Source organism: Vanellus vanellus (assembly GCF_965231255.1).
Source record: "Vanellus vanellus genome assembly, chromosome: 2".
In the NCBI taxonomy this organism is placed as follows: Eukaryota; Metazoa; Chordata; class Aves; order Charadriiformes; family Charadriidae; genus Vanellus; species Vanellus vanellus.
The window spans coordinates 170071487-170099026 of NC_138906.1; the positions used below are offsets into that span (position 1 = coordinate 170071487).

General features: G+C 54.8%; 2 protein-coding genes across 4 annotated transcripts in view; one reads left to right on the forward strand and one right to left on the reverse strand.

Moving 5' to 3' along the window:
* The window catches only part of HSF1 (heat shock transcription factor 1), an 80987-nt gene extending 58744 nt beyond the window's left edge, over positions 1-22243 (reverse strand). For 2 of the 3 annotated variants that reach the window (XM_082498863.1, XM_082498862.1), the window contains exon 1: positions 21899-22151. In XM_082498863.1, the coding sequence (XP_082354989.1) occupies positions 21899-22024 (126 nt within the window). In that variant the 5' untranslated portion in view covers positions 22025-22151. Of the gene's footprint in view, positions 1-21898 lie in introns of all 3 variants that reach the window. The other variant, XM_082498864.1, reaches the window with a different exon arrangement.
* A 572-nt stretch (positions 22244-22815) lies between these two features.
* Positions 22816-27540, forward strand: part of BOP1 (BOP1 ribosomal biogenesis factor) — a 73278-nt gene continuing 68553 nt past the window's right edge. Inside the window, exons 1-2 of the mRNA XM_082499675.1 lie at positions 22816-22869; positions 23018-23176. Coding sequence (XP_082355801.1) covers positions 22861-22869; positions 23018-23176 — 168 coding nt within the window. The 5' untranslated portion in view covers positions 22816-22860. The remainder of the gene's footprint in view (positions 22870-23017; positions 23177-27540) is intronic.

Here is a 27540-nt window from a genome sequence, read left to right on the forward strand (position 1 = left end):
TTCAGCCACTTAGCCTTCAGGTCAGTGGTGCCGTTTTATCCAGTATGGTTTCTATTACCTTTCTGGCACGCTGAGCAGGCGTTATACTGTCAACATAAGCATCTGCAAAACAGCAAAAGAAGGGATTTTCATTCTGGCAAAGAGACACAAGAACTCCAAATGCATTTTACAACCCGGATTTTCTTCCATGACGAAGCCCCGCTCCTGCTCCTGCTAACATCATCCCACGAACCACCAGCACGCAGGGCTGGCAGCGCACCAGAGCAGCGCCAAGCCTGACGCGATCCGCAGAAGCCACTGCGCGGCCACGAAGCGATCAGACTTCTTAGTTCAAAAGAAAAGCGGCAGGGCCAGGCCAGACCACCCACACGAGAGCAGAGGGACGGCGCCTCCAGAACTCCAAAGTCCCTCCCAGATCCTGAGCCACTCGGTGAAAGCACCATCAGAAGCAGGAGCTGCTACTTCGATCTGAAACCAGGTCTGGCTGCACCGGGTCCCAGAGCCCCCTCGCCCGTTACTGCGCTGAGCAACAAGACAAACACAAAACCACCCGCGCTCTGCAATCACAGAGTCCCAGAGTGGTGGGGGCTGGAAGGGCCCTCCGGAGCTCCCCCAGTGCCACCCCCCGCCAGAGCAGGGGCACCTCCAGCAGTGGCACAGGACACCTCCAGGCGGGTTTGGAGTGGCTCCAGAGGGGGAGACTCCCCCCCTCTCTGGGCAGCTGTGCCAGTGCTCTGCCACCCCCACAGGAGAGAAGTCCCTCCTCAGGTTGAGATGGAACTTCCTGTGGTCACGTTTGTGCCCGTTCCCTCTTGTCCTGTCACTGGGCACCACTGAACAAAGACCGTTCCCATCCCCCGGCACCCTCCCCTGAAGGATTGATAAGCGTTGATAAGACCCCCCCTCAGCCTTCTCCTCTCCAGACTGAACAGCCCCACGGCCCTCAGCCTCTCCTCAGCAGAGAGATGCTCCAGTCCCCTCCTCATCTCCACAGCCCTTTGCTGGACCCTCTCCAGCAGTTCCCTGTCCTTCTTGACCCAGGGAGCCCCAAACTGGACACAGTGCTCCAGATGTGGCCTCCCCGGGGCAGAGCAGAGGGGGAGGATGACCTCCCTCCACCTGCTGGCCACGCTCTGCTTGATGCAGCCCAGGAGACCATTGGCCTTCTTGGCCACCGGGGCACATTGCTGGCTTGTGGCCATCCTGTTGTCCCCCAGGACTCCCCGGTCCCTTTCCTCAGAGCGCTCTCCAGCAGGTCAGCCCCCAACCTGTACCGGTCCATGGGGTTACTCCTCCCCAGGTGCAGTACCCTACACTTGCCCTTGGTGAACTTCATCAGGTCTCTCTCTGCCCAACTCTCCAGCCTGGCCAGGTCACGCTGAATGCCAGCATGGCCTTCCGGCGTGTCAGCCACCCCTCCCAGTTTTGCGTCACCAGCAAACACCAGTCTCCTCAGATCTTGTCAGCTAAACACCACCAGCACCCGCAGAGAGTCTCTGAGTCCCAGCATGAACCTCCAGGGAAAAGACGATGCCGAGGTCTTCTGAACAGGCTTAAGAGTATCAGACCGAATATCCACGAGAGTTGATTTTCAGGCACGTCTGTCTTTGAAAGTTACTGGGCAAATTCAGTGCAGCATTAATCCTAAAGAATCAAGGCTACTGAAAAAAAAAAAAAAACAAACAAAAACAACAACCCACCCCAAAACAGACTTCAAAAGATTCTGCCTGCCAGTAACAAAACCAGGTAAGGGCTTACTAAAAGTTGACAGTTTGAGCTTGGTCCATGGATACGTTTCATTCCTCCTTCAGAGGATTCACCTGCATTTCAGTATCTGTTTTCCTTAAGGTTCTTTACTCCTTATCCAATACGTATCAGTACTCTGAGTTGATTCTAATAGCAAAAAACGCAATAGAAAGACGGCAGTGAAGGAAGGAAGCGCACACCAGCTGTCTCCCTGAAGATGGCAACCCACAATCAATAAAACATCTTTGAGTCCCATTCCAAGGTTTTTTGTTTGGCTGGAGTTGCTCCACTCCAGAGTTCTTGCTTTCTTGCCCCCTAAAATAACGAAGTTTGCTGGTGGTCTTCGCTGTGAACTCCACAGCACCACAGCCTTTTGCTGTACATCGTCGCATCCAAAATACTCCGCTCCCTTTATCTACGTCCAGATCCCCCAACCTGCCCCGCGCCGCACTGCTCCTGCCCAGCCCGGCAAGTCTTCCCGGGTTTAGCTGCTCCACGGGAGACCAGCCACGCCGCTAACAAGCCTAACAGATTTTTCCTCCACTTTCACTGAGGATGGCTATTGTGTCCATCAGCTTCAAGGAGTTTCACAGAATCACAGAATGATTAGAGTTGGAAAGGGACCTTAAAGATCATCCAGTTCCAACTCCTGCCCTGGGCAGGGCCACCTCCCCCCAGCCCAGGTCGCTCCCAGCCCCGTCCAACCCGGCCTTGAGCACCCCCAGGGATGGGGCAGCCACAGCTTCTCGGGGCACCCTGCGCCAGGGGCTCAGCGCCCACACAGCCCACAAGTTCTTCCTCACATCTCCTCTCAGTCTCCCCTCTGTCAGCGTCAAACCGCTCCCCCTCGTCCCACGGCTGCCCCCCCTGACCCAGAGTCCCTCCCCAGCTCTCCCGGAGCCCCTTTAGGGACTAAATGGCCATTAAAAGGTCTCCCTGGAGCCTTCTCTTCTCCAGCTGGAAAAACTTCTCCAGGAGTTTCACCCAAGTCTCAATGCAGTACCTGTTCCTTCCAAGGAAGAGTGGAAGAAGAGGGACCTGAAGACGGGCTCTCAGCCTTCACATCTAATACTCTCAGAATCACTTTGGTGGTTTCCTTCATAACTTGGAGATTCATCTAAAAACTTGTATTTTTAGCACTTAACACTGTACCACTGAAGCGTTTCTCTCTCCAATTATTAGAAATACTCCCGTTTCCAGACTGTTTATGGCTGGCTTACGCACTTTTTTCTTGCACTCACACCAACCACCTTTTGCTCAACCAGCTCCTCTCCCTTCCTGGTGTTAGTCCACCGTCCATCGGCACGCACACACGCCCAACACGCATTGTCCATACGTGACAGCATTATTTGCAGAGTTAGGACTAAATCAACCCCGCACAGGCGTTAACCACACTCTACCTCATCTCTCTGATCCCACTTCTCAAGGCCGTCGGGTTTCTTCTGCACGGCATCCCAAATCTTTGCTGGGTTAACAAAGTCCAACACTGCGTCGTGAAAATTTTTTCAACACACCTTCTGTGCCAAAGTCATTCCAAAAACCGCATTCAAGACAACTGTTCCAAGATTTGATCTTTGAGCAGCTCTGCCATGACCTCTCTCCAGACTGGAGCGACCTTCCAAAAACTAACTGCTGTCTCTGCTTTAGCCAGTCCCTCCCCCACAATTCTTGTACTAATCCTCAGCTTCTCCACTTTCATTTATGATTTTCCATGCGGCAGAGTATTAAGTGCTTTGCAGAAGACCAGACACACCAGAGCTGCCCCAATTCCTTTATCCAGAAAAGGATTTCATGTCCAGAGGAGAGGTGAGGAGACGAAATCAATTTTTGGTAAACCTATGTTGTATTTTATGCCATTTCCATTTACTTCTATGGCTTTAGTTACTCTCCTCTTCAGAATCATTTCCAAAGCACTTCAAACCATCAAGGTCAGAATAGTTAGTCATTAATGCTCCTCTTAAAATTAAATAGCTTATACAAATGAGGTTAAGGATCTTTCTTGGGGTGACTGCTTACAGAACCACAGAACAGTTAAGAGTTGGAGGGGACCTTGAAGCTCGAGTCCCCCCCTGCCCTGGGCATGGCCACCTCCCCCCAGCCCAGGTCGCTCCCAGCCCCGTCCAACCCGGCCTTGAACACCCCCAGGGATGGGGCAGCCACAGCTTCTCGGGGCACCCTGCGCCAGGGGCTCAGCGCCCGCACAGCCCACAAGTTCTTCCTCACATCTCCTCTCAGTCTCCCCTCTGTCAGCGTCAAACCGCTCCCCCTCGTCCCACGGCTGCCCCCCCTGACCCAGAGTCCCCCCCCAGCTCTCCCGGAGCCCCTTTAGGCACTGGGAGGGGCTCGCAGGTCTGCGCGGAGCCTTCTCTTCTCCAGGCTGACCCCCCACCTCTCCCAGCCCGTCCTCCCAGCAGAGGGGCTCCAGCCCTCCCAGCATCTCGGGGGCCCCCTCTGGCCCCGCTCCAGCAGGTCCGTGTCCTTCTGATGCTGGGACCCCCCGAGCTGGAGGCAGCACTGCGGGGGGGTCTCCCCAGAGCAGAGCAGAGCGCAGCAGAGGGGCACAACCCCCCCTGGCCCTGCTGGCCACGCTGCTGGGGATGCAGCTCGGGATGCCGGGGGCTCGCTGGGCTGGCAGCGCACGTTGCCGGCTCCTGGCCAGCTTTCCCCCCCCAGCCCCCCCGAGCCCTTCTCCTTGGGGCTGCTCTCCATCCCTCCATCCCCAGCCTGTGCTGGGAGTGGGGGCTGCCCCCACCCCGGAGCAGGACCCTGTGCTTGGCCTGGCTCAGCCCCGGGAGCTTCACACGGGGCCACCTCTCAGCCTGCCCAGGCCCCTCCGGACGCCATCCCCTCCCTCAGGGGTGTCACTGTACCACTCAACTTTGTGTCATCAGCAAACTCCCTGAGGGTGTCCTCGATCCCACTGTCCATGTCGCTGACAAAGATGTTGACCAGCCCCGGTGCCAGTACCAACCTCTGACGAAAGGCACTCGTCACCGGTTTCCACAGAGAACACCACTCTCCACTGGTCTTACGTAGCAGCAAGGGGATGGGGGGGTCCTGTTCTGAACCTCACTTCTCCCTCACTGTTCCGGGCCGTGAACTCGAGGATCTCAGCTCGCTGGTCTGGAAGAAGTGCCCCTGAGCTGAAATCCACCTGTTGGCCACCTGCGCTCTCTGCCTGCTGGAGCCACGCTCGGCGGCAACGGTGCGACCCAAGGGGACAGCGCTGGAGTTGGCCCATTTCCCGGCAGTTATCAGGGTTTGTTGGAAGGGAAGACACGATGCAGGCAGATCTCTTAACAAGGCAGCGCAAAAGTTACGACAGTAGGTGAAATACAGCTCATCTTATGTAATTTTGGTGCGCTTTTACCTTGACGTGTTCCAAGTTCAGTTCAGACAGCATCAACCATTTTAGCGCAGATCAGGTTGTTTTGTCAAAAGCCTCAGCTCTCCCTAAGAGGGGGACAACACGAAGTCAAAAAGACTCATGTAGCACTGGACACGTTCCATGTGTTGGTTGGCACCACTCTCACTCCTTGTCTAGATGGGCTCTGACCACCCGCCGCACGCTCTGGGTCTCCACATTGGCACTGGCACCTTCTGCTCTTCCCTTTCTCCTCCTGCAAAGCCTCGCAGACTTGAGATACTGTTTATTCTTCTGGCGGACAAAATAAGGAGGTACCCCAAAAGGATTTTTTGAAACAGATGCAAGGGAAGAAAAGTCAGTTGATTAGGGAAAGGGTCTGAGTTGAGGCTCGGTGTAGAAAAGTCTCTTTCGTAGTCCAGGAGGTGCTAAAAGTCACCACAGACCACTTGCTTCTCTCCCCGCTGCCTACGCGTGCTCTGCAGCAGGACATCTACCTGAAACCCTCAATAACCTTTTCAGAATTAAGATTGCAGAAGGGCTCTTGTGTTTAGCAAACATCTTTTCACTCTATTTACAGGAGCAATAGTAGTTCCATAATACGAGAAATTGCTCAAGCTTTGTTGTTAATCGGCTCTCGATGGCACTGAACGGCTGAGGTTAAGGGCCCGAAGATTACGGACCCGGACGGAGGATGAAGGCTGTAGGTCTGTCACATACGGCTATGAGTAGAGCTACGAATCTGAAAATGTTAAAGCTGTCCAGGGGATGAGTGCCCCGTGCAGCCCTCCCTCCAGAAGCTCCAGAGCTGCCCCGAGCCCTCCCAGTCCCTCCAGTCCCTGATGCAGTTCTGCAGTTCCACAGGTTTCACACCAAAATTTTGCTCTGTTCCTTCCGCTCCTTCCCCCAGACCATGGTATTTGCCATCTACAATGACGCACTGAATGTCCAGAGTAACCTTTTAGTGTGCCCATTCCTGCTGCCTCTCCCTGAACGCTCAGGTTCTCCTCTTCACCACCTCCAGGTGACTCCATCAGATCGGTCGGGCAGCATCCCACCGGCACGGCAGCTGGGAGCAGCGATCCCTCCAAAAACCCGCTCCCGAAAAGCCAGCGTCTCCTCCAACTGACGATCCCAATCATCTTGCTTCTGCCTCTCCACCCTCCCACACTATAGGTGGGACTCAAAGACACCGGACAGTATACACTACAGTACTCACAGGCATTCCCTCCTCCCTGACAAACTACTCTGCGGCTTCCCCTGGCGCCTGTCCCGTTGCTCACCGTGCCACCCTTCAGCTCCTCTGCAGATACCGGGCTAGGAATAACACGGGCCAACAGTTCTCCATCCTTCGCCATCGGTAGGGAGACCCCAGTTTAAAAAATTCGGAAGAACCGGCAAAGCGATATCAAACATTCAGTATTTCTGATTAATGCACTGCCGAACATATTTTTTTTTCCCCCAAAGACAGTATAAAATCAGAAAGTTTAAAACAAATGCTGCAGTCATGCCCAGGTGAGCTGGAGGCTCTGATAACCACGATCACCCTGAGGCCCAACACTAAGCTGCCTTCAGCCCCGAGCGCGGCAGCGTCCGTGTCACCTACCACCGCAGCAAGGCAGAAAAAAATATCTCAATTCTGAAGTATAACTTAAGATCTTCTACATGTTTGGACGTTCAGTTTATAAGACACTTGAGTCTGTGAAATAAGAAGGAAAATCCAGGAAAATATTGACTTTAGAGCAACAAACAAAAGGCTCAGTGCTATTTCCCAACACCTGACATACCAGACCTACTCTGAAACTGGGAATCCCGATCCCCACTGTGCAAGTGCCACCGTGCAGCGAAACCACCCGGACGGGAGGGACAGCAGCAAACCCACGACTTGGCATAAAAGCCCACGTCACGTTATCGGAGCCTTACGATGACACACCAGAAAATGAAATCCTTATAAAATGAAAGCTCATCAACCATGGCAGATATTTTAAAAAAATGATGTGACAATATTGCTGGCTATTTTTTAAATCTTAATGTTCAAATTTGAGACTGGCATGAGGTTTCACCATTCTCAAATTCCAGTTTCATTCTGATCATTAAAACTATGAAAACCTTTATAGACGTCATCTGGAATGTTAAAAAAAAAAAACCAAGAAAAAACCACTCAGGAACTTTCTGGCCTCACCACTTCAGAGCAAGATTAACCCCACGAAATTCTGCTACGTCCCAGCAATGAAGATTAACTGGACGTTCCTCATGCCTCTCCAACAACAAAAAGACTTTGTTTAAGCCCTCGAAACACAGGAATTTGAAAAATTTACCTGTTTCTTTCACCTTCCACCCTAAAGACAAGAGACATTGTGAAGCCGCACCGTTCTGGGCAGATTCAGAGCACTCCAGCTCCAGGAGAGTTGTAATTCAGAGCACTCCAGCTCCAGGAGAGTTGTCTTGTATTTACAAATCGTTAGTCCCCGACGCGCAGCAGGCTGCGGGGCTCCCGCCGGGGAGCAGGACAACTCGCCGCCCGTTCCACTCGGGTCCCACCTCACAACAGCACGTGGGATCTGCCAAGGTTCAGGCTCTGCTCCACCGGCAGCTCAGCCCTCCAATGTACTTGGCCACCTCGCCGCAGGTCAGGGACCACGGGGGCAGATGGACATGGGCTTCCCAGACTGACGCTGCTGGAGGCAGCTTGCCTGCCCTGGCTCCTCGCTGCCTTCTTCGACCAGGTGTCCTGGGTCCTGCTGGAGGTGCCACCAAACCCCAGCGGTGGAAATGGTTAACGAAAACAGACATGTTGGGAGGAGAGGGAGAGGGAAGGGAAGGAGGAAGCCGTCTCCAGCAGAAGGACCGCCAACAGGACGGAACAAAGCCTTTCACTAGCACAGCAAAAGCACAGACTATGCGAACGCAGCCCGGGGCACCAGCGCCGGCGTGGCAGGATCCAAACTGGCTCAGGAGCTTTCATCCCTTCAGGTTAACTCGGTGTTTGTACACATCAAGCGCCAACGAAGACGCTCGACCAAACCAAAGCACTTGAAGGCATACGTAGCAGTGCACTTGCCTGCCTAGAGAAGCCAGAGCGGAGGGAATGGGGTTCCCTGAGCTTCTCAAGGGACGTGCGGACAATTTCAGAGAGACGTTCAGGTCACAGCTTGCAGAGGAAAAGGCCGACACCTCCTGCACCACAGCCTGCTCCGAACACCCGGCTCAGAAGCACACGACTGGCGGCTTCCCAGGAGGTGCAGCTACATCCGCCTGGGGACCATCAAGGACAAGAACGCTGAGATGAAACCATGGTCCAAAGGGCAACATGAGACTTCCCAAGGAGGGGGGGAAGCACAGGGAGCGAAACTGTGGGTTCTGGTTCCTGTTCCAGGGGTTAGTCACATATTAATAAGCATTAATTAACCCTGCTCTTAGGAGACCCCCCGCAGTGCTGCCTCCAGCTTGGGGGGTCCCAGCACAGGAGAGACATGGACCTGCTGGAGCGGGGCCAGAGGAGGCCCCCGAGATGCTGGGAGGGCTGGAGCCCCTCTGCTGGGAGGACGGGCTGGGAGAGGTGGGGGGTCAGCCTGGAGAAGAGAAGGCTCCGGGGAGACCTCCGAGCCCCTTCCAGTGCCTAAAGGGGCTCCGGGAGAGCTGGGGGGGGACTCTGGGTCAGGGGGGGCAGCCGTGGGACGAGGGGGAGCGGTTTGACGCTGACAGAGGGGAGACTGAGAGGAGATGTGAGGAAGAACTTGTGGGCTGTGCGGGCGCTGAGCCCCTGGCGCAGGGTGCCCCGAGAAGCTGTGGCTGCCCCATCCCTGGGGGTGTTCAAGGCCGGGTTGGACGGGGCTGGGAGCGACCTGGGCTGGGGGGAGGTGGCCCTGCCCAGGGCAGGGGGGGACTCGGTGGCCTTTGAAGGTCCCTTCAACCCAAACCACTGGGTGACTCTATGATTTGAATAAAATGCATGTTGGTGGGGCGAGAGAAGTCTCACAGGTTGCTAGGTGTCACGAATCCCACTCTGAAACATGTTCCTCCTGTTCCAAATGCAGCAACTCCTGTGAGAAACTCAGATTTGTTAAATTCAGGTTCTGGAGCCCGGCAGTAACCGCTCTGTCTCACCACAAGAGCAGTTTGTTGTGCTGGCCCTGGCTGTGAAGAAGACCTGGGGGTCCTGGCAGGCAGAGCCGCATGTGCCAGCAGCGTGTCCCTGCAAGAGGGAAAGCACTGCTGAATCAACGCACAAGAACATGGATATACCGGCGCAAATTCAGCAGAGGGTCACCAGGGTGGTGATGGGACTGCACCTCCTGCCTGGACAGGGGAGGGCGAGGGAGGAGGGCTTGTCCAGCCCAGAGAAGAGACCGCTTCAGGGTGTCAGGAAGGACCTGCAGCTCCACAAGGGAAGGAGAGAGAGGAGCAGAGCACAGGAGTAATGCAGACACAAGCGCAGACCTCACCTACAAGGTGCTGGGATACAGAGGAGCAAGTTTGGGTCAGCATCAGAGTAACCTGGTGTGACCCCAGTGCAGGTCCTGTTCTGAGCCACAGCTGGGACCAGAGACCACCAGAAGCCCCTTCCCACCTGAATTATTCCATGATCTCAGTTTTTTGCCTAGTGAGTTTTAACGAGGACTCGTTACATGTGGAGCCCCACAAGGCTGCGGCAGCACAAGGGTCGGCACGAGCACCGCTCTGAGAGAACTGCTGACTTAAACCACACTGACCTGGCCTCATTCGCCAGTAGATACGGGTGTTGAAAGACACACCTTTCAACACACGAAAAAGAAACCCTTCTGCTATCAGCACCTGGCCTGCTGTTTAGAAGATGCCCTTCATACGCGGCCGAAAGGGGGAGACCCCCCTGCCAAGCGCAGCAGAGCCGCGGCGCGCAGCGCTGGCCCGAGGAGCCTTCGCGGCCAGCTGGGCTGGAGGCGGCTGGGGAGACATAGAATCATGGAATCGCTGAGGCTGGAAGGGCCCTCGGAGATCATCAAGCCCAACCTTCCCCTAACCGGACAAAACCACTTCTAAACCACGTCCCCAAGTACCACCTCTACCCTTTTTTTAAACACCTCAGGGATGGCGAATCCCCCCCCTCCCTGGGCAGCCTCCTCCAGTGTTTGATAACCCTTTCAGTGAAAAAATGTTTCCTAATACCCGATCTAAACCTCCCCCGGCATAACCTGAACCCCTTTCCTCTCATCCTGTCACTGGTCACCAGGGAGAAGAGGTCGCCCCCCCCCCTCACTGCCCCCTCCTGTCAGGGCGCTGTCGAGAGGGAGAAGGTCTCCCCTCGGCCTCCTCTTCTCCAGGCTGAACCCCCCCAGGGCCCTCAGCCGCTCCCCATCAGACGTGTGCTCCAGACCCCTCACAGCTCCGTGTCCCTTCTCTGGACACGCTCCGGCCCCTCCATGTCTGTCTTGTTGTGAGTGGCCCAAAACTGAACACAGCGCTCAAGGTGGGGCCTCATCAGTGCCGAGGACGGGGATAGTCTGTCCCAGTCCTGCTGGCCACACTATTCCTGATACAGGCCAGGATGCTGTTGGTCGCCTTGGCCACCTGGGCACACTGCTGGCTCACGTTGAGCCGGCTGCCCACCAACACCCCCAGGTCCCTTTCTGCCCAACAGCCCTCGAGCCACTCTGCCCGGGCCGTTGCCAGACCGAGTCACTTGACCCCAGCAGCGAGAACCAAAGCGCCACAATTAGAAGTATCTCCCACCACATGCTAAGAACTGTCACATTTAACACCTTTACACTTTCCCAAGACCTTAATCTGGAGCTGAACTGTGTCCGAGCGTACCTGCACTGGGGCCACCAAGGCGGTGACCGTGTCTGCAGCGAAAGCCAGCCTCGGGGTGGCCTTCCACACAACTCAGCCGTACGCTACCTTGGGTGAGCGTGCCTGCGGCCAGCCAGCTGCTAGCCGGCCTCTTACAGCTGCTGGAGAGCCAAGGCCACACGGCGATGCCTATCCTTGCTAATACTTACATACTTTTGGCTAGAAATACAAAAATTCAGTGCGTAAAGTCAATACCAACCACGGCAGCAGCAGCCGACCATTCCAATGAAGGAACTGGAGGTCCTGGATCCCCGGTACTTGCGACGGCTGGTTAGCGCTCTGGCTGCGGTCTGTGCACAGCCTCATATTTAGTTTCAGGATGGGACAAGGCAGGATGAGCAGAACCTCATACAGCGTGCCGTAACCAAAAAATGTGTCCTCCCTTCCCCTTGATCACAGCCATACGCTCTCATCACCTCGCACAGCCCATGATGGGACCAGATTCCTCTCCTTCTTCCCCAAGACCTGATCCAACTTACTAATTCAGCAGTGGAAACCTTACAGGGGTTTCCAGTGAGGCCAGGCAGCTGGACCGGTTCATAGTGCACCTGACAAGCACGGGAGACTTGGAGCAAGGACAAGGATGGACTGGTCACTCCACTGCTTGGCCCTTCCAGAAACCATGCGGGTACAACCGCTGGATTTCAGTAATCCAGGCTGCACGTCACAACCCCCGGCCTCCGCAGCCACGTGTTCGCGTCTGCAGGAAACAGTTTACAGACTCTTCATACCACGTTTGGCAAACGAGTCACGAAATTCTAGTAAAGAAATTCTCCTTCCCTACCACCGTAGGGAAAGCACACACGCTGGCGCTGGTTCTGCACGAGCTACATTCAATCACCGCACTATTTCCAGCTTCAGCGCGATGGAAAGAGCATTCTGCTCCAGGCCAAAAAATCTACACGAGTCGCCATTTCCAGCACGGAGATCTGAAACTTGCCTCTTCGAAGACGGACTTTTTGTAAAGCTCACCTACACCACTGTTAGACACCCTTCACCACCTGGGGTCTGACTGTGTCCCTCTTGTGTGCGCCAAACGGCGTGGAAGAGACGAGCTTCAGCTTCCAAGAAAAAATCCAAACCAACCTGTGCAGTGCCGACGATCTTATGTACAAAGGAACTTCATGCAAGCGACCTCCAAGGGGAAATGTTACCAGTGTACCAAGAGTTCAAACACCAGCGGAGCACGAAGGAAGCTTCCTGACAGCTGAAAGCACATTCCACCAGAAAACCCCTCTGTGGCATGCACAGCACCACAGGACCAAGGTCAGAGCGTTGATCAACACTCGGCCGCCTTCTCGCAGCTACAGACGAGCCACCTGCTAAACAGATCCAACAAAGATCAACTGGGTTTTTTTTGGTTCACTCTAACGCCGTTTCTTCAGCTTACCGGCCCTGCTCTGCCGAGGCGTGACAGAGCATCACTGCGTCCCTCGACACACCGTCTTCCCAGCAAGGCAAGAAGGAGAAATCCTGCGAGGGAAGAGCTAGCGGTGCGGGGGGTCGCACACCCGCACCTCCCACCCACGCAGCGCAGGACACCAAGAGACCTCGTGGGTGCCCAGGCTCAGCCCCGAGCTACCGCAGGGGACCGCGGCATTCACACATTTATTCAAACTCCATCTTGAAACTTCTTTTGTGATGCCACAAGACCTACTAGAGCGTAGACCCAGAACCCTCCTTATTTTTCACCTACAGTTTATTGTTAAGGGAATTTCATACCCACCCGATCCCACTCATTTAGGCTTTTCTCAGCCATTTTTTTGCTGGACTAAGGAAATGTAACTTTCATATAGTTTCATATTGCTAAACGACACCAAAGTACCAGCGGAAGGCGTTCAGGCACCACCACTGCTTGTTCCTGACTCAAAGGCAGTGCTGCCGAAACCCGGCTGGTTCCTGGGCACGGCGCTGTGACCCACACCAGCTCACACACGCACACGTGTTACCAAAAGCATAAAAGCGCAGGTTTGGTTTCGCAGCAGGAAAAGCAGCCTGATCAAATTCACAAGAAAGAAACAACTATGTGCAGGCATAACTAACAAATTCCCAGAAGCCGGCAAAAATCGCTCACGTGCACGACTTTGCATTTCCTGCGAGTGGGGTCGTACCACTCCTAATCGCAGCGTCGTCAGGACTTACCCCAGTCTCGGGGCCAGACCAGGCTTGGGGCCAGCGACGCCTTCCTACTGCATTTCACTGCACAGCTACTCCTTTCTTACGCCCACATCAGTAAAAGAGCTACAGCAGACTGACCCCCGGAACCTCGAGGAGCCCGGCTAGTAATTGCACCTAAAACTTAACAAAAGTATTTTCAAACGACACGCTTCCCTTCTTTTTTGCCGGTTCTTCACTCGCTTTGCGGATCTTGTGTTAGTCCATACCTGCCGACAGTAACGCGTTTTCTGCGGGGCAGTTACTGGAGTCAGGGAGATTAGAGCTTTGAGCTAAGCAAAGGCATCTGCACTTTTATTTACAAAACATATTAAAGGTAAGAGAAAGTACAGCCTGTGAAAAATACATCGCTAATGGGAAAACAGGAACGCGTGTATACAAAGGGATTTAAAATGAGCTATTCGCCATTCTTTATAACTGAAAGTGAAAACACGCTGTGCTGGAAGTGTTACCGCAAGAACACAAATCCTCTTGGGACCATCTAGAGGGTCCTAAACCCAGGAAAAGGCAAGGATTCATCCCTCCTTTGTGGGTAAAACCACAAGTTTTCAGTGAGGCTGAGAATCTGCAATCAAGAACACTGGGCAGGAGGACGGACCAAAGATACAGTGGAACCTGCAGCAGATTCCATTTATCCAGTAACTGATATAATTACTCGGGGATCCAACAGAGTTCCACAGCAGATCAACTACTGAAGTAATTTAGTCCTGTCAATCACCAGTTATAACTGACATTGTCAGCAGGCCCTGCGCTCAGCACCAAGTGCCCACGCGCAGAGGGGACAGACTGGTTCCTCTCTAATGAGCAAAATGCAGAAAACCAGGGAAAACTGTCAACATCTACCGGAATAAAGTTTCCTCCAACCTTCCTTTCCAACTTCCTCCAAGCTTTCCTTTCCAACTTTCTTTCTACAAAGAAAACGAAATGCCCGGCTTGAACGAGCGCGGAGCAAGACAGTGCAGGATCACTGCTACGTGGTCTTCCCCAGAAAAACAGCCCTGTACTGGGAAACGGCTCCGCGGAGCGGTCCGGGGGCTCCGGTGCCATTCGGGAAGAGGACAAGCGGTGTCAGCTGTATTCAAAAAACTGGCAGAGCTATTAAACAGGGCGAAGGGAGGGTGGAGGCAGGCACCCGAAAAGCCGGGGTTTCAAAGGAGGGTTTCTGAACACTCAGTTTAGCAGCGTCTTAGCGGGTGACCCCCTCGCAGCCCACGGCAGGTCCAGCCCTTCCGGCTCCCAGTGCTCTCCAGCACTCAGTTCTCCATTGAGCGCTCCTCTTGGAGCTCTTACTGCGTCCCGTACCGCCCACCTAACACTGGACCTTCACCGTGTGATTCTAAATGCTCCTTTTCCCTTGACTGAGATAAAACCCCACCTTTAAAGGCACGTGGTCTTGAATTTAGATTCAGCGGGAAATCCAACACGATTACAGCTATCATTGCCCTGTAAAAATCCTCACTTTATTTTGCTTGCCATGTCAGCTTTGTTTTCAGTTTGCATTGCAAACGCGGAATTTGAAAATAAGTAATTCAAACATAAAAGCTCTGAACAATGGCTGAATTTTATTTTCTTAAAAGCCCAGTGCCTCACTTAACAAACCCTCACCCTACATACTAGAGTGGTTCAACTCCCGCTTGCAAAACCATGAAAGTCGCTATTATCTATGCATGTGAGGGAATAAATATAAGATAAAACCTCACATTTCCCACGTTCACTGCTTGGCAGCCATAACTCCTTCCCCTTTCCGATTCCTAGATTTTCAGTTAACTTTCACAGCCCATAAATCAAAGCTCTTTAGAAGCACGCAGGTATTGTAATTCTTCTGCACGTTCCTCATTTCCAGCTACACGTTCAGATTTTCCATACAATACTTCACCGAAGCGAGGACCTTGCCTTCCCATCACACTGGCTTTGAGAACAGCAGGAAGGGCAGCGGTGTCTCCCATGTACCAGGAGTTAACCCACCAGGAGTCCTGTTCTTGAAGGACTGAACCGGTGATAGACGGTTTCAGCACAGAGTAATTTTCCTAGCGCGGGCGAGGACCTTGGCACTGACCTCATGAGAGCCGGCCGCCAATTTGGCAAGCTGTGCAGGAAGCGTGTACATGTTTACAGGCAAAAGAAGCTGCTGATGGGGTTATTTCATGCACTCTGCTCCCCTCCACCGTCCGAGAGCGTTAACAGAGCCATCACTGAAACCCGGCTGCACGGAAACACCACCTCACTCATGCTTTCAGAGAATCATAGAATGATTTCGGTTGGAAGGGACCTTGAAGATCACCCAGTTCCACCTGTCCCCTGGGCAGGGCCACCTCCCCCCAGCCCAGGTCGCTCCCAGCCCCGTCCAACCCGGCCTTGAACACCCCCAGGGATGGGGCACCACAGCTTCTCGGGGCACCCTGCGCCAGGGGCTCAGCGCCCGCACAGCCACTTCTTCATAGAATGGTTCAGGCTGGAAGGGACCTTGAAGATCATTGAGTTCCAACCCCCCTGCCCTGGGCAGGGACACCTCCCACCAGCCCAGGTTGCCCAAGGCCACATCCAGCCTGGCCTTGACCACCTCCAGGGATGGGGCCTCAACAACCTCTCTGGGCAACCTGTCCCAGTGCCGCACCACCCTCAGAGTGAAAAACTTCTTCCTAATGTTCAATCTGAACCTGCCCTCTTCCAGTTTAAAGCCATTCTTCCTCACATCTCCTCTCAGTCTCCCCTCTGTCAGCGTCAAACCGCTCCCCCTCGTCCCACGGCTGCCCCCCCTGACCCAGAGTCCCTCCCCAGCTCTCCCGGAGCCCCTTTAGGCACTGGAAGGGGCTCGGAGGTCTCCCCGGAGCCTTCTCTTCTCCAGGCTGAACAACCCCACCTGGATCCAGCTGAGACTCGGGGCTGCCAGGAGGGCAGAGGAGAGCAGCAGATCACCAGCAGACAGGGTGAGGAGTCAGATAAATGAACCAAAGAGCTTATTTATGAACCAAAATGTGCCCACCAAAGCGGGCACAGCTGCCTTCTCCTGCCCTCCTGGCTCCAGCACCTCTCTGAGCTTTTCACAACCTCAGTTCACCAAGAACAGGACAAGCCCTACAGGTAGCCCAAGGGAAACAGGCGGGGAAGGTTCAGCGCTAACCCAAGAGCTGACTGCCACGCCAGAACAGAGGTCTATGCGTGACAGCAGCCAACAGAAGATGCCTAAGCCGGAGCTTCTCCAGGAGTAGAGCAATGCAGTGCTGCTTCTCGGAGCATCTCCCAACCTCCAGAGAGGCACAAGCCCTCCACCTTCCAACTAACTCAGTTTAAACAGGTTGTCCCCCTCTTCCTACCACCCCCAGGTACACTTTCCCATCACCTCCAGCAGTCAGGTGACAGCAGGATGAGTCACTAAAACTCACCAGTTCAACAGAAAAATATTCAGGAAAAAAAAAAACAACAAACCCGCAGAGCACAAAAAGCTGAATCAACGCACCAAGGTGATGCACTGGCAGAGACGCAAAGACGGTCTGCACGCTTTGGCAGGAGCCAGCTCCCAGGTGAGGTGAGCGCTTGCCTCGGGGAGGGAGGTAAATGGAGCAAACAATGTCAGAAATAAACTAGTCTTCAATTAGTCATATTATTTGTATCCCAAAGATAGTTCAACTTGGTTGTTCAACGGGGAAATGTGCTGCAGAGTTAACAAGACTTGCTGCCCCACGTCAGACCAAGCTGCAGGGAGACAAGATGCCACCTCACACGCTCGGGGAAAAGTCTGAGTGAGACAACATCCACCTTCCCTGACAAACTTAGGCCAGCAACCAGCAGCGTTGGTACTTTTGAGGGGAGAAATTATATCCAGACGTTGTGTTTTATAAGAAAACAATCCATCCTCCTTGAACTCTTTTCAAATTCTTGCACAGTTTTGGCCTGCACGCCATCATTGTGGGGAGCGATTACACAATCCGTGAGCGACATTACGAGATATCTGCCTTTTAAACTTGCTGCCCAGCAATTCAGCCGGGCGCCATCTCATCTTTACGCGTGAGAAACACGGACTGATTCGAAACGATGAGGAAAAGGCATTTCTATCTGCGCACCCTTTGGAAAATGCCGGCTGTCCCCGCGGCTGGGAGGAGAGGCTCTGACGAGAGCCCAAGCAGAGCGGGGTACTTCCCACAACACTTTTGGCCTCTGTGATTAGCAAATCCGAGAATGTCTGAATGGAAAGTGGCAACGTTATACTTGAGAAAACAGGGGGATTTAGGGCTGAGGCAGGGCAGAAACCCGGCCGCCGCAGCAGCGGAGGCTGAGGACGTGACGGACGCCTAAGGGCCACCCTGCCTTTCAGGCGCACGGGGACTGGGCCTGGGGGGCGGTTTGACTCGTTAATGTTCGCTGTAGGGATGAGAGAAGTTTCAAAGCTGAGAAAGTTATGGAAAAAAAAACCCCACAACAGTGTGTCAACGAATCACAAATAAAGTTTGAAGCCTTTACCTTCGAAGAAATCAATCAGAAGTTACATATTTTGAGAAAGTGTATTCTGCTTCTTTATCACCCCCTTATGTTTATTTTCCTGCTTTCTACTGAGATGGTTTCTCCTCAAACACACATAAAAGATCCCTTTCCTTCTCGCAACCACTTAAGAGATCCATATTCCTGAACGCCTACAGCTTGTCTCTTCCATCCATTACTAAAGGAAATTAAAAGAAAGGAATTAAACACAGTTAGCTGAGAATAAACAACTACTGATTACCTGACTAAGCTTGAGGATAATCAACAATTTTGTTTCTGTATCACAGTCTATATGAACAAAAAGAAAAAAAAAACAAGCGAGAGAATTACTTAGGGGAAGACCCAATCTTTCCTCAGGTTTTCACAAATTCTATCGACTCCCAGAAAGTTTCCTTTGAACACCGGGAATAACAAGGAGCTCAGACGCCTGACGCAAGCAGAACCCTGCTTCTGAAGTAAAGATCACCAGGATCTAAGACTTCATGATAAATTTTGAGAGTTGTATCCATCCAGACCATGCTGCCTTAGCTCTTGCCAAGACCTAGAAGCGTCATCCTCCTATCAATAATAATCTATTTATCAGACCGGCAAAGATATAGATAAATATCTATTTATTGGACTGGCAAAGGTACTTTGGAATAAAGTTTAGATCTAGGCTGGACCCCAGCACTCCGGCTGGCCCTGCTATCGCACCGCTCTTCATGCACGCTGTTACCCCACGGCAAACACGCGGTAAATAATGATAATTTACCACTCAGTGAACAAAGTAGGACATTGCACATTTAGCACAGGCCAAGAACGTGTACCTGGACAGCTACTGCGAAGCAACCTCACCTAGCACACTGCTTCATCAGATGCAAAACCAGTGTACAAATCTCCCTTTCCTACATTTGCACTCTCACCCACCAGCAGCAGCTCCCCGGTTCCCCAGGTCAGCCAGGACAGCTTGGGCAGCCCCGCTCCCAGCACAGGCTGGGGACGGAGGGATGGAGAGCAGCCCCAGGAGAAGGGCTCGGGGGGGCTGGGGGGGAAAAGCTGGCCAGGAGCCGGCAACGTGCGCTGCCAGCCCAGCGAGCCCCCGGCATCCCGGGCTGCATCCCCAGCAGCGTGGCCAGCAGGGCCAGGGGAGGTTGTGCCCCTCTGCTGTGCTCTGCTCTGCTCTGGGGAGACCCCCCGCAGTGCTGCCTCCAGCTCGGGGGGTCCCAGCATCAGAAGGACATGGACCTGCTGGAACGGGGCCAGAGGAGGCCCCCGAGATGCTGGGAGGGCTGGAGCCCCTCTGCTGGGAGGACGGGCTGGGAGAGGTGGGGGGGTCAGCCTGGAGAAGAGAAGGCTGCGGGGAGACCTGCGAGCCCCTCCCAGTGCCTAAAGGGGCTCCGGGAGAGCTGGGGGGGGACTCTGGGTCAGGGGGGGCAGCCGTGGGACGAGGGGGAGCGGTTTGACGCTGACAGAGGGGAGACTGAGAGGAGATGTGAGGAAGAACTTGTGGGCTGTGCGGGCGCTGAGCCCCTGGCGCAGGGTGCCCCGAGAAGCTGTGGCTGCCCCATCCCTGGGGGTGTTCAAGGCCGGGTTGGACGGGGCTGGGAGCGACCTGGGCTGGGGGGAGGTGGCCCTGCCCAGGGCAGGGGGGGAACTGGACAGCCTTTAAAGGCCTGCTCCAACCCAAACCATTCAGTGATTCTGTGACTTTCTGTTACAAACCAAAGTGGTCCCAATGATCAACAGCACCAAAGCAGAGGGGGCAGCAAGCTATGCCAAGGGACGGAAGCAAGCAGGCAGGAAGCGAGCAGGCAGGAACTCCAGCCTCAACACCAGCACCTCTTTCCTTCTCCACTCAGGACACTTGCAAAAATCTTTTGGGCAAGGAGAAATGTAAAGACAGAGCAATTTCCTTTACCTGCCAACATAAGCAAAGTATATTGTGACAGAACTCAAGAGGGTTGTGCTCAGCGGCACAGAGTCTAGTTGGAGGCCTGTAACCAGTGGTGTCCCCCAGGGGTCAATACTCAGTCCAATTTTGTTCAATATATTCATTAACGACCTGTATGAGGGGACTGAGCGTATCCTCAGCAAATTTGCTGATGATACCAAACTGGGTGAGGTGGCTGACACCCCAGAGGGCCGTGCTGCCATCCAGTGGGCCCTGGACAGGCTGGAGAGCTGGGCAGAGAAGAACCTGACAAGGTTCAACAAGAGCAAGTGCACGGTCCTGCACCTGGGGAGGAAGAACACTGGGCACCAGTATAGGTTAGGGGCAGACCTGCTGGGAAGTACCTCAGAGGAGAAGGATCTGGGGCTCCTGGTAGACAGTAAATTATCCATGGCCCAGCAATGTGCCCTTGTTGCCAAAAAGGCCAATGGAATCCAAAGGCCAGTAGGTCGAGGGAGGTCATTCTCCCCCTCTGCTCTGCACTGGGGAGGCCACAACTGGAATACTGTGTCCAGTTTTGGGCTCCCCAGTTCAAGAGGGACAGGGAACTGCTGGAGCGAGTCCAGCGAAGGACAACTAAGACGATGGAGGGATTGGAGCATCTCCCGTATGAGGAAAGGCTGAGAGCGCTGGGACTCTTTAGCCCGGAGAAGAGAAGGCTGAGGGGAGACCTTATTATGGTGTACAAGTATCTAAAGGGTGGGCTGAAGGAGGATGGAGCCAGGCTCCAGACAGTGGTTCCCAGTGACAGGACGAGGGGCAATGGGCACAAGTTGGAACATCGGAAGTTCTGTTCAAATACACGGAAACACTTCTTTACGGTTCAGGTGGCAGAGCACGGGCACAGGCTGCCCTGGGAGGGGGGGAGTCCCCTTCTCTGGAGATGTTCAAGACCCGCCTGGATGCAGTCCTGAGGGATGTGCTCCGGGCAGTCCTGCTTTGGCGGGGGAGTGGGGCTGGGTGATCTCTAGAGGTCCCGTCCAATTCTGAAACTCCGTGATTCTGTGATGTATACCTATTTACAAAAGCATGCTGATTTGCATGTAGATACTAATTCCATGGATATTACTCCATATTCCCAGTGGCACAGCTCAATTTAAACACCGCCCAAACAGTGACTCTGTCTGTATTTAAACAGAGGCCCAAAGTTCTCACAGAATCTCCCAAAAAAACTCTTGTACCCACTCCCAGGAGGAAGGCGACCTGCCTGTGCACTGCAGCTCCCAAAGGCATGGGGAATAGGGTATTGCCCTCGCCCCCTGCCCCTAAATGCAATTTCTCATGGTGTTTCAGCTACACAGAAATGAATACAAACTTATTTAACCCAAGGCGTTAAATCTTTGCTTGCACTAGGGACAGGACAAGACGTCTGGTCCGAGGCGATGACTTGCAAAGTTAAGAGCAATGCAATATCTGCAGCAAACAGACAGTTCAGGTCTTTCATCTCTTTACTGCCACATTGAGCCAGATAAGCAAACAGTTTGAGCTGGTGGAGAGCAGCTATGATCAAGGGTTATGAAAAAACATTCCCAGGGTGTTTATGCTTTTATTTTGGTCCTTATCTTTCATGTTTTATTATCTTGGACAGCAGTTCCACTTGTCTTAGCTCCTCACGCCCAGCTGAAGTCAAACCTCTATACAGCAGTCCTTTTTCACTCTTATCAATATTACCGCATTTCTCTTCCCTCAATAGTTTTGGTAGCAAACATCCGATCTGCAGTTGACGCAAGGCAATACAGGAGAATATCTGCAAGAACTTATTTCTACTTAACTGCTTGGTCTGCCAGGTTAAGAACCAAAGAGCAAGAAAACTTCTTCCCTGTGCTTTCAGGTAAATACCATAGATGGAACTGTCTCTGAAAAGCAGCTTGCAGCATTTGGCTTTGGATACTATGATCTTTTAGATAAAACTTAAACTTCCCCAAGCGGCTAGGAAAGATGGAAAAAGGGGACTTGCGTGACTGGTGCAACCACAAATCAGGCGAGCGAAGAAGAAACAGCACAGGCCGTACCAAAGCAGCTATAATGACACGGCAAAGCATCGCAGTGCATCCCCTGCCATGGAAACAGTTAGAAGAGCGTCTGGACGCTGTGGTTTTTTTCCCCTCAAGTAGCCGGGATAGCTCATTTTCCCCTGAGGGATGGCGACGCTGGGGTAATGAGGCACACGGGCGGGATAAACACCGGGGAAAGAGGCTGCACCTCTAATTAGGAACTGCGAGGCCTGGAGAGTCCCGCGGCTTGGGAAAATCACTCGGGAAGCCGCGGACACGCCTGGGCCGAGGCCTCGGGGCCCGGCTCCCGGCACCGGGCAAACGCCCGCTGCCGGGAGCCGGGCCCCGGGGCCTCGGCCGCTTCGTCCCCTCACCGGGACTCACCGGGCTCCAGCAGATGAGCGAGTCGGTGTCGGGATCCTCCACCAGGGTCCACAGCTTGGTGAGGAAAGCGGGTACGTTACTGCCGCCGGGGCCGGCGCCCACCGCCGCCGCGCCAGGCCCCTCCATAGCGGCGGCCTCAGCGCTCGGCTGCAGGCCCCCGGGCAGGCCGCAGCGCGCCGGCGCCCCCGTCCTCCTCCCCGGGGAAACCGCCGCCAGGTGGGGGTTGCGGCGGGCCGAGGCGGGTGGTGCGGGGCTTAGTGCCGCCGGCGGCCGCCGCCGCGGGGCCGGGCCGCTGCCTGCGCACTGCAACCCCCGGGGCCCAGCATGGCCGCCGCCATCTTGGGACGCCTCCGAGACAAGCCCCCCGCGCGGCGCCGCGGCGCGCATGCGCGGCACCGCCCCCTCCCGCGCTCGGCGGGCACGCCCCCCTCCTCGCTACCTTCACCGCGGCGCCGTGCGCATGCGCCTCGTCAACTAGGCCCCTCCCACCTCGGAGGGCTTTCCTTGTGCGCATGCGCAGTTCTACGGACGCGCCGGCTGAGCCCTAGGCCTGTGCGCCGAACGGCCCGCCGATGCGCATGCGTATTCTGCCGACACCCCGTGCGCCTCTTTGAGTCCTCCCCTCAGCCGACACATGCCCTGTGCGCGTCTATGCGCATGCGCCTCCTGCCCCCTGCGGCTCGTGCGCATGCGCACCGCGCCGAGTCACCTCTCCCCTTTGACCCCTCCCCGGTTATTCTTTTCCCTCCCCCTCCCCCCAGGATGGTCGCCCCCGCTCCCCTCGCCCCTCCCCCACCCCCGGTGTGGCCGCTGCTGCCGGGGTTTGGGGAGGAGGAGCCCGGGACAGGCGGAAAGGCGGTGGCCTGAGGGGGGCGGGGCGGTGCCGTGACCTCTGACCCTCGCGCACGTGGTGCGCGGCGGGGCCGGCGGCGGCGGCGCACGCGGAGCGGCGGGACGGAGCCATGGAGCAGGTCGGGGGGGGGGGAGGGTTGCCATGGTTACTGGTACTGAGGGCCTGGCCCTGTGCCTTGTGGTGGGGGTGCGGCCGGGCCGGGTTGGGCCCTGCGTCCCCTCCGTTACCGGAGACCTGACACCCCCCCCCGGCCCGTTCCCTTCCAGCCGAGCTCTGCCGCGGAGAGCGAGGAGCTGACGGACAGCGAGGAGAGCGTCTACTCGGGGCTGGAGGACTCGGGCAGCGACAGCACCTCGGCGGAGGAGGAAGAGGAGAAGGAGGAGGATGAGGAAGGCCCCGGCGGCAGCTCGCCCCCCCGGACACACGTAAGGGCCCCAAACCGGGGGCGGGAGGGGCCTCTCTGACCGCCGCGAAACGCTGTTTCAGCCCCTCGCGGTGCTCGCAGCCTCCGGACGGCCCGGCTGGGGGTCCCGGCTCCCCGCCCCCGTCGGTTCCTCCGGTGCTCCCTCGCCAGGAAAGGCCCCGGGAGGCACAGCCCGGCCCGGCAAAGGCAGTGTTCCTCCCTGCTCCGGCCGCCACTCCTGTCGGGAGGAGGAGGAACGGGCGTGGGGAAGGCTCGGTGCCCGGTGTCGGTGTCCCCCGTTTGTAAATTGGGGAGAAAAGGCAAAATCCGGCCTGTGTGTGTGTAAACCACAGCGACGCCTCTGTGAAGAGGGATCTGGTTTAGGTCTATGGAGTAGAGGTGCCCGGGGGAGAGGAGGCTCCGCGCAGACCTGCGAGCCCCTCCCAGTGCCTAAAGGGGCTCCGGGAGAGCTGGGGAGGGACTCTGGGTCAGGGGGGGCAGCCGTGGGACGAGGGGGAGCGGTTTGACGCTGACAGAGGGGAGACTGAGAGGAGATGTGAGGAAGAACTTGTGGGCTGTGCGGGCGCTGAGCCCCTGGCGCAGGGTGCCCCGAGAAGCTGTGGCTGCCCCATCCCTGGGGGTGTTCAAGGCCGGGTTGGACGGGGCTGGGAGCGACCTGGGCTGGGGGGAGGTGGCCCTGCCCAGGGCAGGGGGGGACCCGATGGCCTTTAAGGTCCCTCCAACCCAAGCCATTGGGTAATTCTATGATTCTATTCTATCTTCTATTTTTAGCTGTTCTTTAATTTCATGTGTAGGGGCTCACGCTGTGCGATGCGGCCGGGTTGGTGTGAGGAATCTGAGCTGCATGTTGAGTCGAGAGGCCGCAGAGATGCTGGGGAAGGTTTGCGTGGGCTGAGTGCCCGTGTTCTGTCTCCTGGAGGTCGGGGATGTCTAACCACACTGGAGCAGTGAGGAGGAAACCGTACGTGTAGAGGGTGAAGTGGCACTTCGGCCTTTGTGACGAGACTGTAGAGAGCTGTAGTGCTGCTTGCTCGTGAACAGGAAGACAACTTCTGTGCCAGTTTGCATTCCTAGAGTCGCTATGAGTAGTGATGCTTCTCATGTAGATAGTAGATTTTTTAAAAAATTGTTATAAAGACATAGTTTCGCTTCTGTCTCAGAAGGTGCAGGCACAAAGATTGGTGCAAAAATTCACACTCACGTTTGTCGTGAGTCATTAATGTGCCAATCCCTGGCACTTCAGGCACAGCAGCCTCCTTCGCCCTGCACCATCCCCCAGGCTTGTTAACAAAAAATGCCTTGTTATTATCCTGGCTATCTAGATCTGTGTATTTATTTATTTGTTTGGATGAGTGGTAGAAGGACCAAGGTCTGGATTAGAAGTTTAGTAGAAAGTTGCTCTAGTAACCCCTTACGTGCTCCGTAGTGGTGCGTGGGGCTGCAGTGTTGCTGTGCAGCATCCATCCTGCTCGGGTTGTCTCATCGACGGCCGCTTGTTCCCAGCCTGACACTGTTGTCGTGCTTCAACAGCTGCTTACGAATCCCCGGTGTGGGCCAGGCCCAGCGGCTGATCCAGCCGAGAAATCACTCTGCAGAAGCAAGGCTTTTGTTTTTTTTTGTTGTTCTGTTTTGCCTTTCAGAAGAATTTGTCCCCAAACCGCACAGGCGTTTCGGCTGGTAGCAGGGGTTGTTTTGCTCGGCATTGGCTCTCGGCTCTGTGGTACCAGACGGCCGTGTAAGCAGTAGGACACAGCAGTAAGCCAGGACTGACTGCCAGTGCCTTGGGCATCCGTCTGCCCGGGAGCTGGGGCTGGTTCTGCGCCCACCCCACCCCATTCTTCAGCCTGTTACTCGGTATCCAAGTGTGTGCAGTGCTGTGGGTCCCTAAGGAAGTATCTGCAGGTGTTGGGATCCATCGCTGCCTCGTTGTAACCCGAGTCAAGCTGGACGCGATGCTCTGCTCTGCCCTGGAATGTCATGTGCTTTGTGCAGGTCGCACAGCCTAAAAAAAGAGCTACAGCGGTAACAGTGGAAGCCGAGGAGGTCGGGGGGGGGGCTGATCCTGACCCCTGTTCCCATTGCTCTGCAGTACCTCCCTTCTGGGGCCTCCCTGCTGCTTTGGGCACGGATAGCCTGTCGGGTTTGTAGCGACGCCTCAGTGAAGTCAGATTCCCTGTTTCCTTTCTTGCTTTGCCTTCTGCCTTTGGGGTCTTCGCTGTGCAAAGGCATCGGCGTCTTAGCAGGAGGGCAGGAGTTAGTGCTGTTCTTGGGCTGCATGTGGAGAGACTTCCCTGCCACAAACTGCAGCTGTCCTGAGCAGGGATATTGGAGACGGAGCAGAGACATGACTGTGAAACTGGATTTCCACTTATGGGGGAAGGCTCCTGAAAGGGGGTCACAGGGGCGAAAGACATCAAACACGTTGGTCTTGGCCAGGGACACGTTACCTGTTGTTTCTGTTTGGAAAAAAGTAATGCTCTTTGCAAGGGCATCGCTTTCCCACTGCAGAGTTTAACACAAGTTTGGTCTGTTCAGATTCTTTTCTTCTTTGGGGTCCTGCAAGGAAGTATTTCTACAACCTGTGCCTCTGTCCCTTTGGATTTGCAGCACCCCTAAATGCTCTCTGATGGGGCTGTGAACCCCACGTAGTGAGCCACAGCCTCCTGCAGCTGGCTTTTCTTCCATTCCTTCTTTACGGGGCCTTTGCATAACGCCGTAAGTGAATGGGTCGAAAACTGCATTACAGTGTTAGAAGCTTCTGCAGGTCAGACAGCTTTTCAGCATGACTCGATGATTTTGATGCTGTGTGCAATTTAGAATTTTACATTGCATTGAAACTGCTCAGGAACTTGGGGAGAGCAGAGGTAAAGTACGAAGAATTTCCCAGGAGCATCTCGAGTCTTTCCTTGGTCATTGCTCTACACTGCGTCTGCTTTTGCTTGTAGCTTTGGAGCTGTGCTCACCGCTTCACTGGTGGGAAACTTTGGAGAAGAGAACTGAGCTGCACACAGGGCCTGGGGATGGAGCGCTCGTGGGACAGCTCTGAGCTGGGTCTGGCCTCAGGGTGCTCTGTGTCCTCCTCTGCCGGGCAGAACCAGCGGAGGTGACAGGCACACCCAGGGAATCGCGGAGTTTGAGTTGGAAGGGACCTCTAGAGATCACCCAGCCCCACTCCCCCGCCAAAGCAGGACTGCCCGGAGCACATCACTCGGGACTGCATCCAGGCGGGTCTTGAAAACCTCCAGAGAAGGGGACTCCCCCCCTCCCTGGGCAGCCTGTGCCCGTGCTCTGCCACCTGAACCGTAAAGAAGTGTTTCCGTGTGTTTGAACAGAACTTCCGATGTTCCAGCTTGTGCCCATTGCCCCTCGTCCTGTCCCTGGGAGCCACTGTCTGGAGCCTGGCTCCATCCTCCTTCAGCCCACCCTTTAGATACTTGTGAGCATGAATAAGGTCTCCCCTCAGCCCTCTCTTCTCCAGGCTAAAGAGTCCCAGCGCTCTCAGCCTTTCCTCATACGGGAGATGCTCCAATCCCTCCATCATCTTAGTTGCCCTTCGCTGGACTCGCTCCAGCAGTTCCCTGTCCCTCTTGAACTGGGGAGCCCAAAACTGGACACAGTATTCCAGTTGTGGCCTCCCCAGTGCAGAGCAGAGGGGGAGAATGACCTCCCTCGACCTACTGGCCACACTCTTCCCTCTGCAGCCTGGGATTCCATTGGCCTTTTTGGCAACAAGGGCACATTGCTGGGCCATGGATAATTTACTGTCTACCAGGAGCCCCAGATCCTTCTCCTCTGAGGTACTTCCCAGCAGGTCCGCCCCTAACCTATACTGGTGCTTTGCATTCTTCCTCCCCAGGTGCAGGACCGTGCACTTGCTCTTGTTGAACCTCATCAGGTTCTTCTCTGCCCAGCTCTCCAGCCTGTCCAGGGCACATTGGATGGCAGCGCGGCCCTCTGGAGTTGATGCTATTTGTATAATACTGTCATCTTTAAAAATGGACTTATGGCTTTGGGGCAAGAATGAAGAGAACTAGTTTCTGCTTAGAAAATAAGTCGCTTGCTAGCGTTGGAAAGCTCTTTATTTGCCTTGGATAGATATGTTTAATCTTCAGTGAGATTTCTCAAATTCTGGTCTCTTAATTGCGGACTCTTAAAATCTTTGTGTTCTGTTCATCAGCTCTCCAGTAGGCAAATCTGCTTAATTTGCTAGGAGTTAGTTATGAAAACATTATTAAAAGGCAAGCTAAGATTTTATTTGGATTGGTTGTGATGGCAAAACCTGCCGGGGGGGGGTATTTTTTGTTGCCTTTATAAGACAGGAGGATTGACTGTGGGTTTCCACAGCTGCGTCTAAGGGCTTGCCAA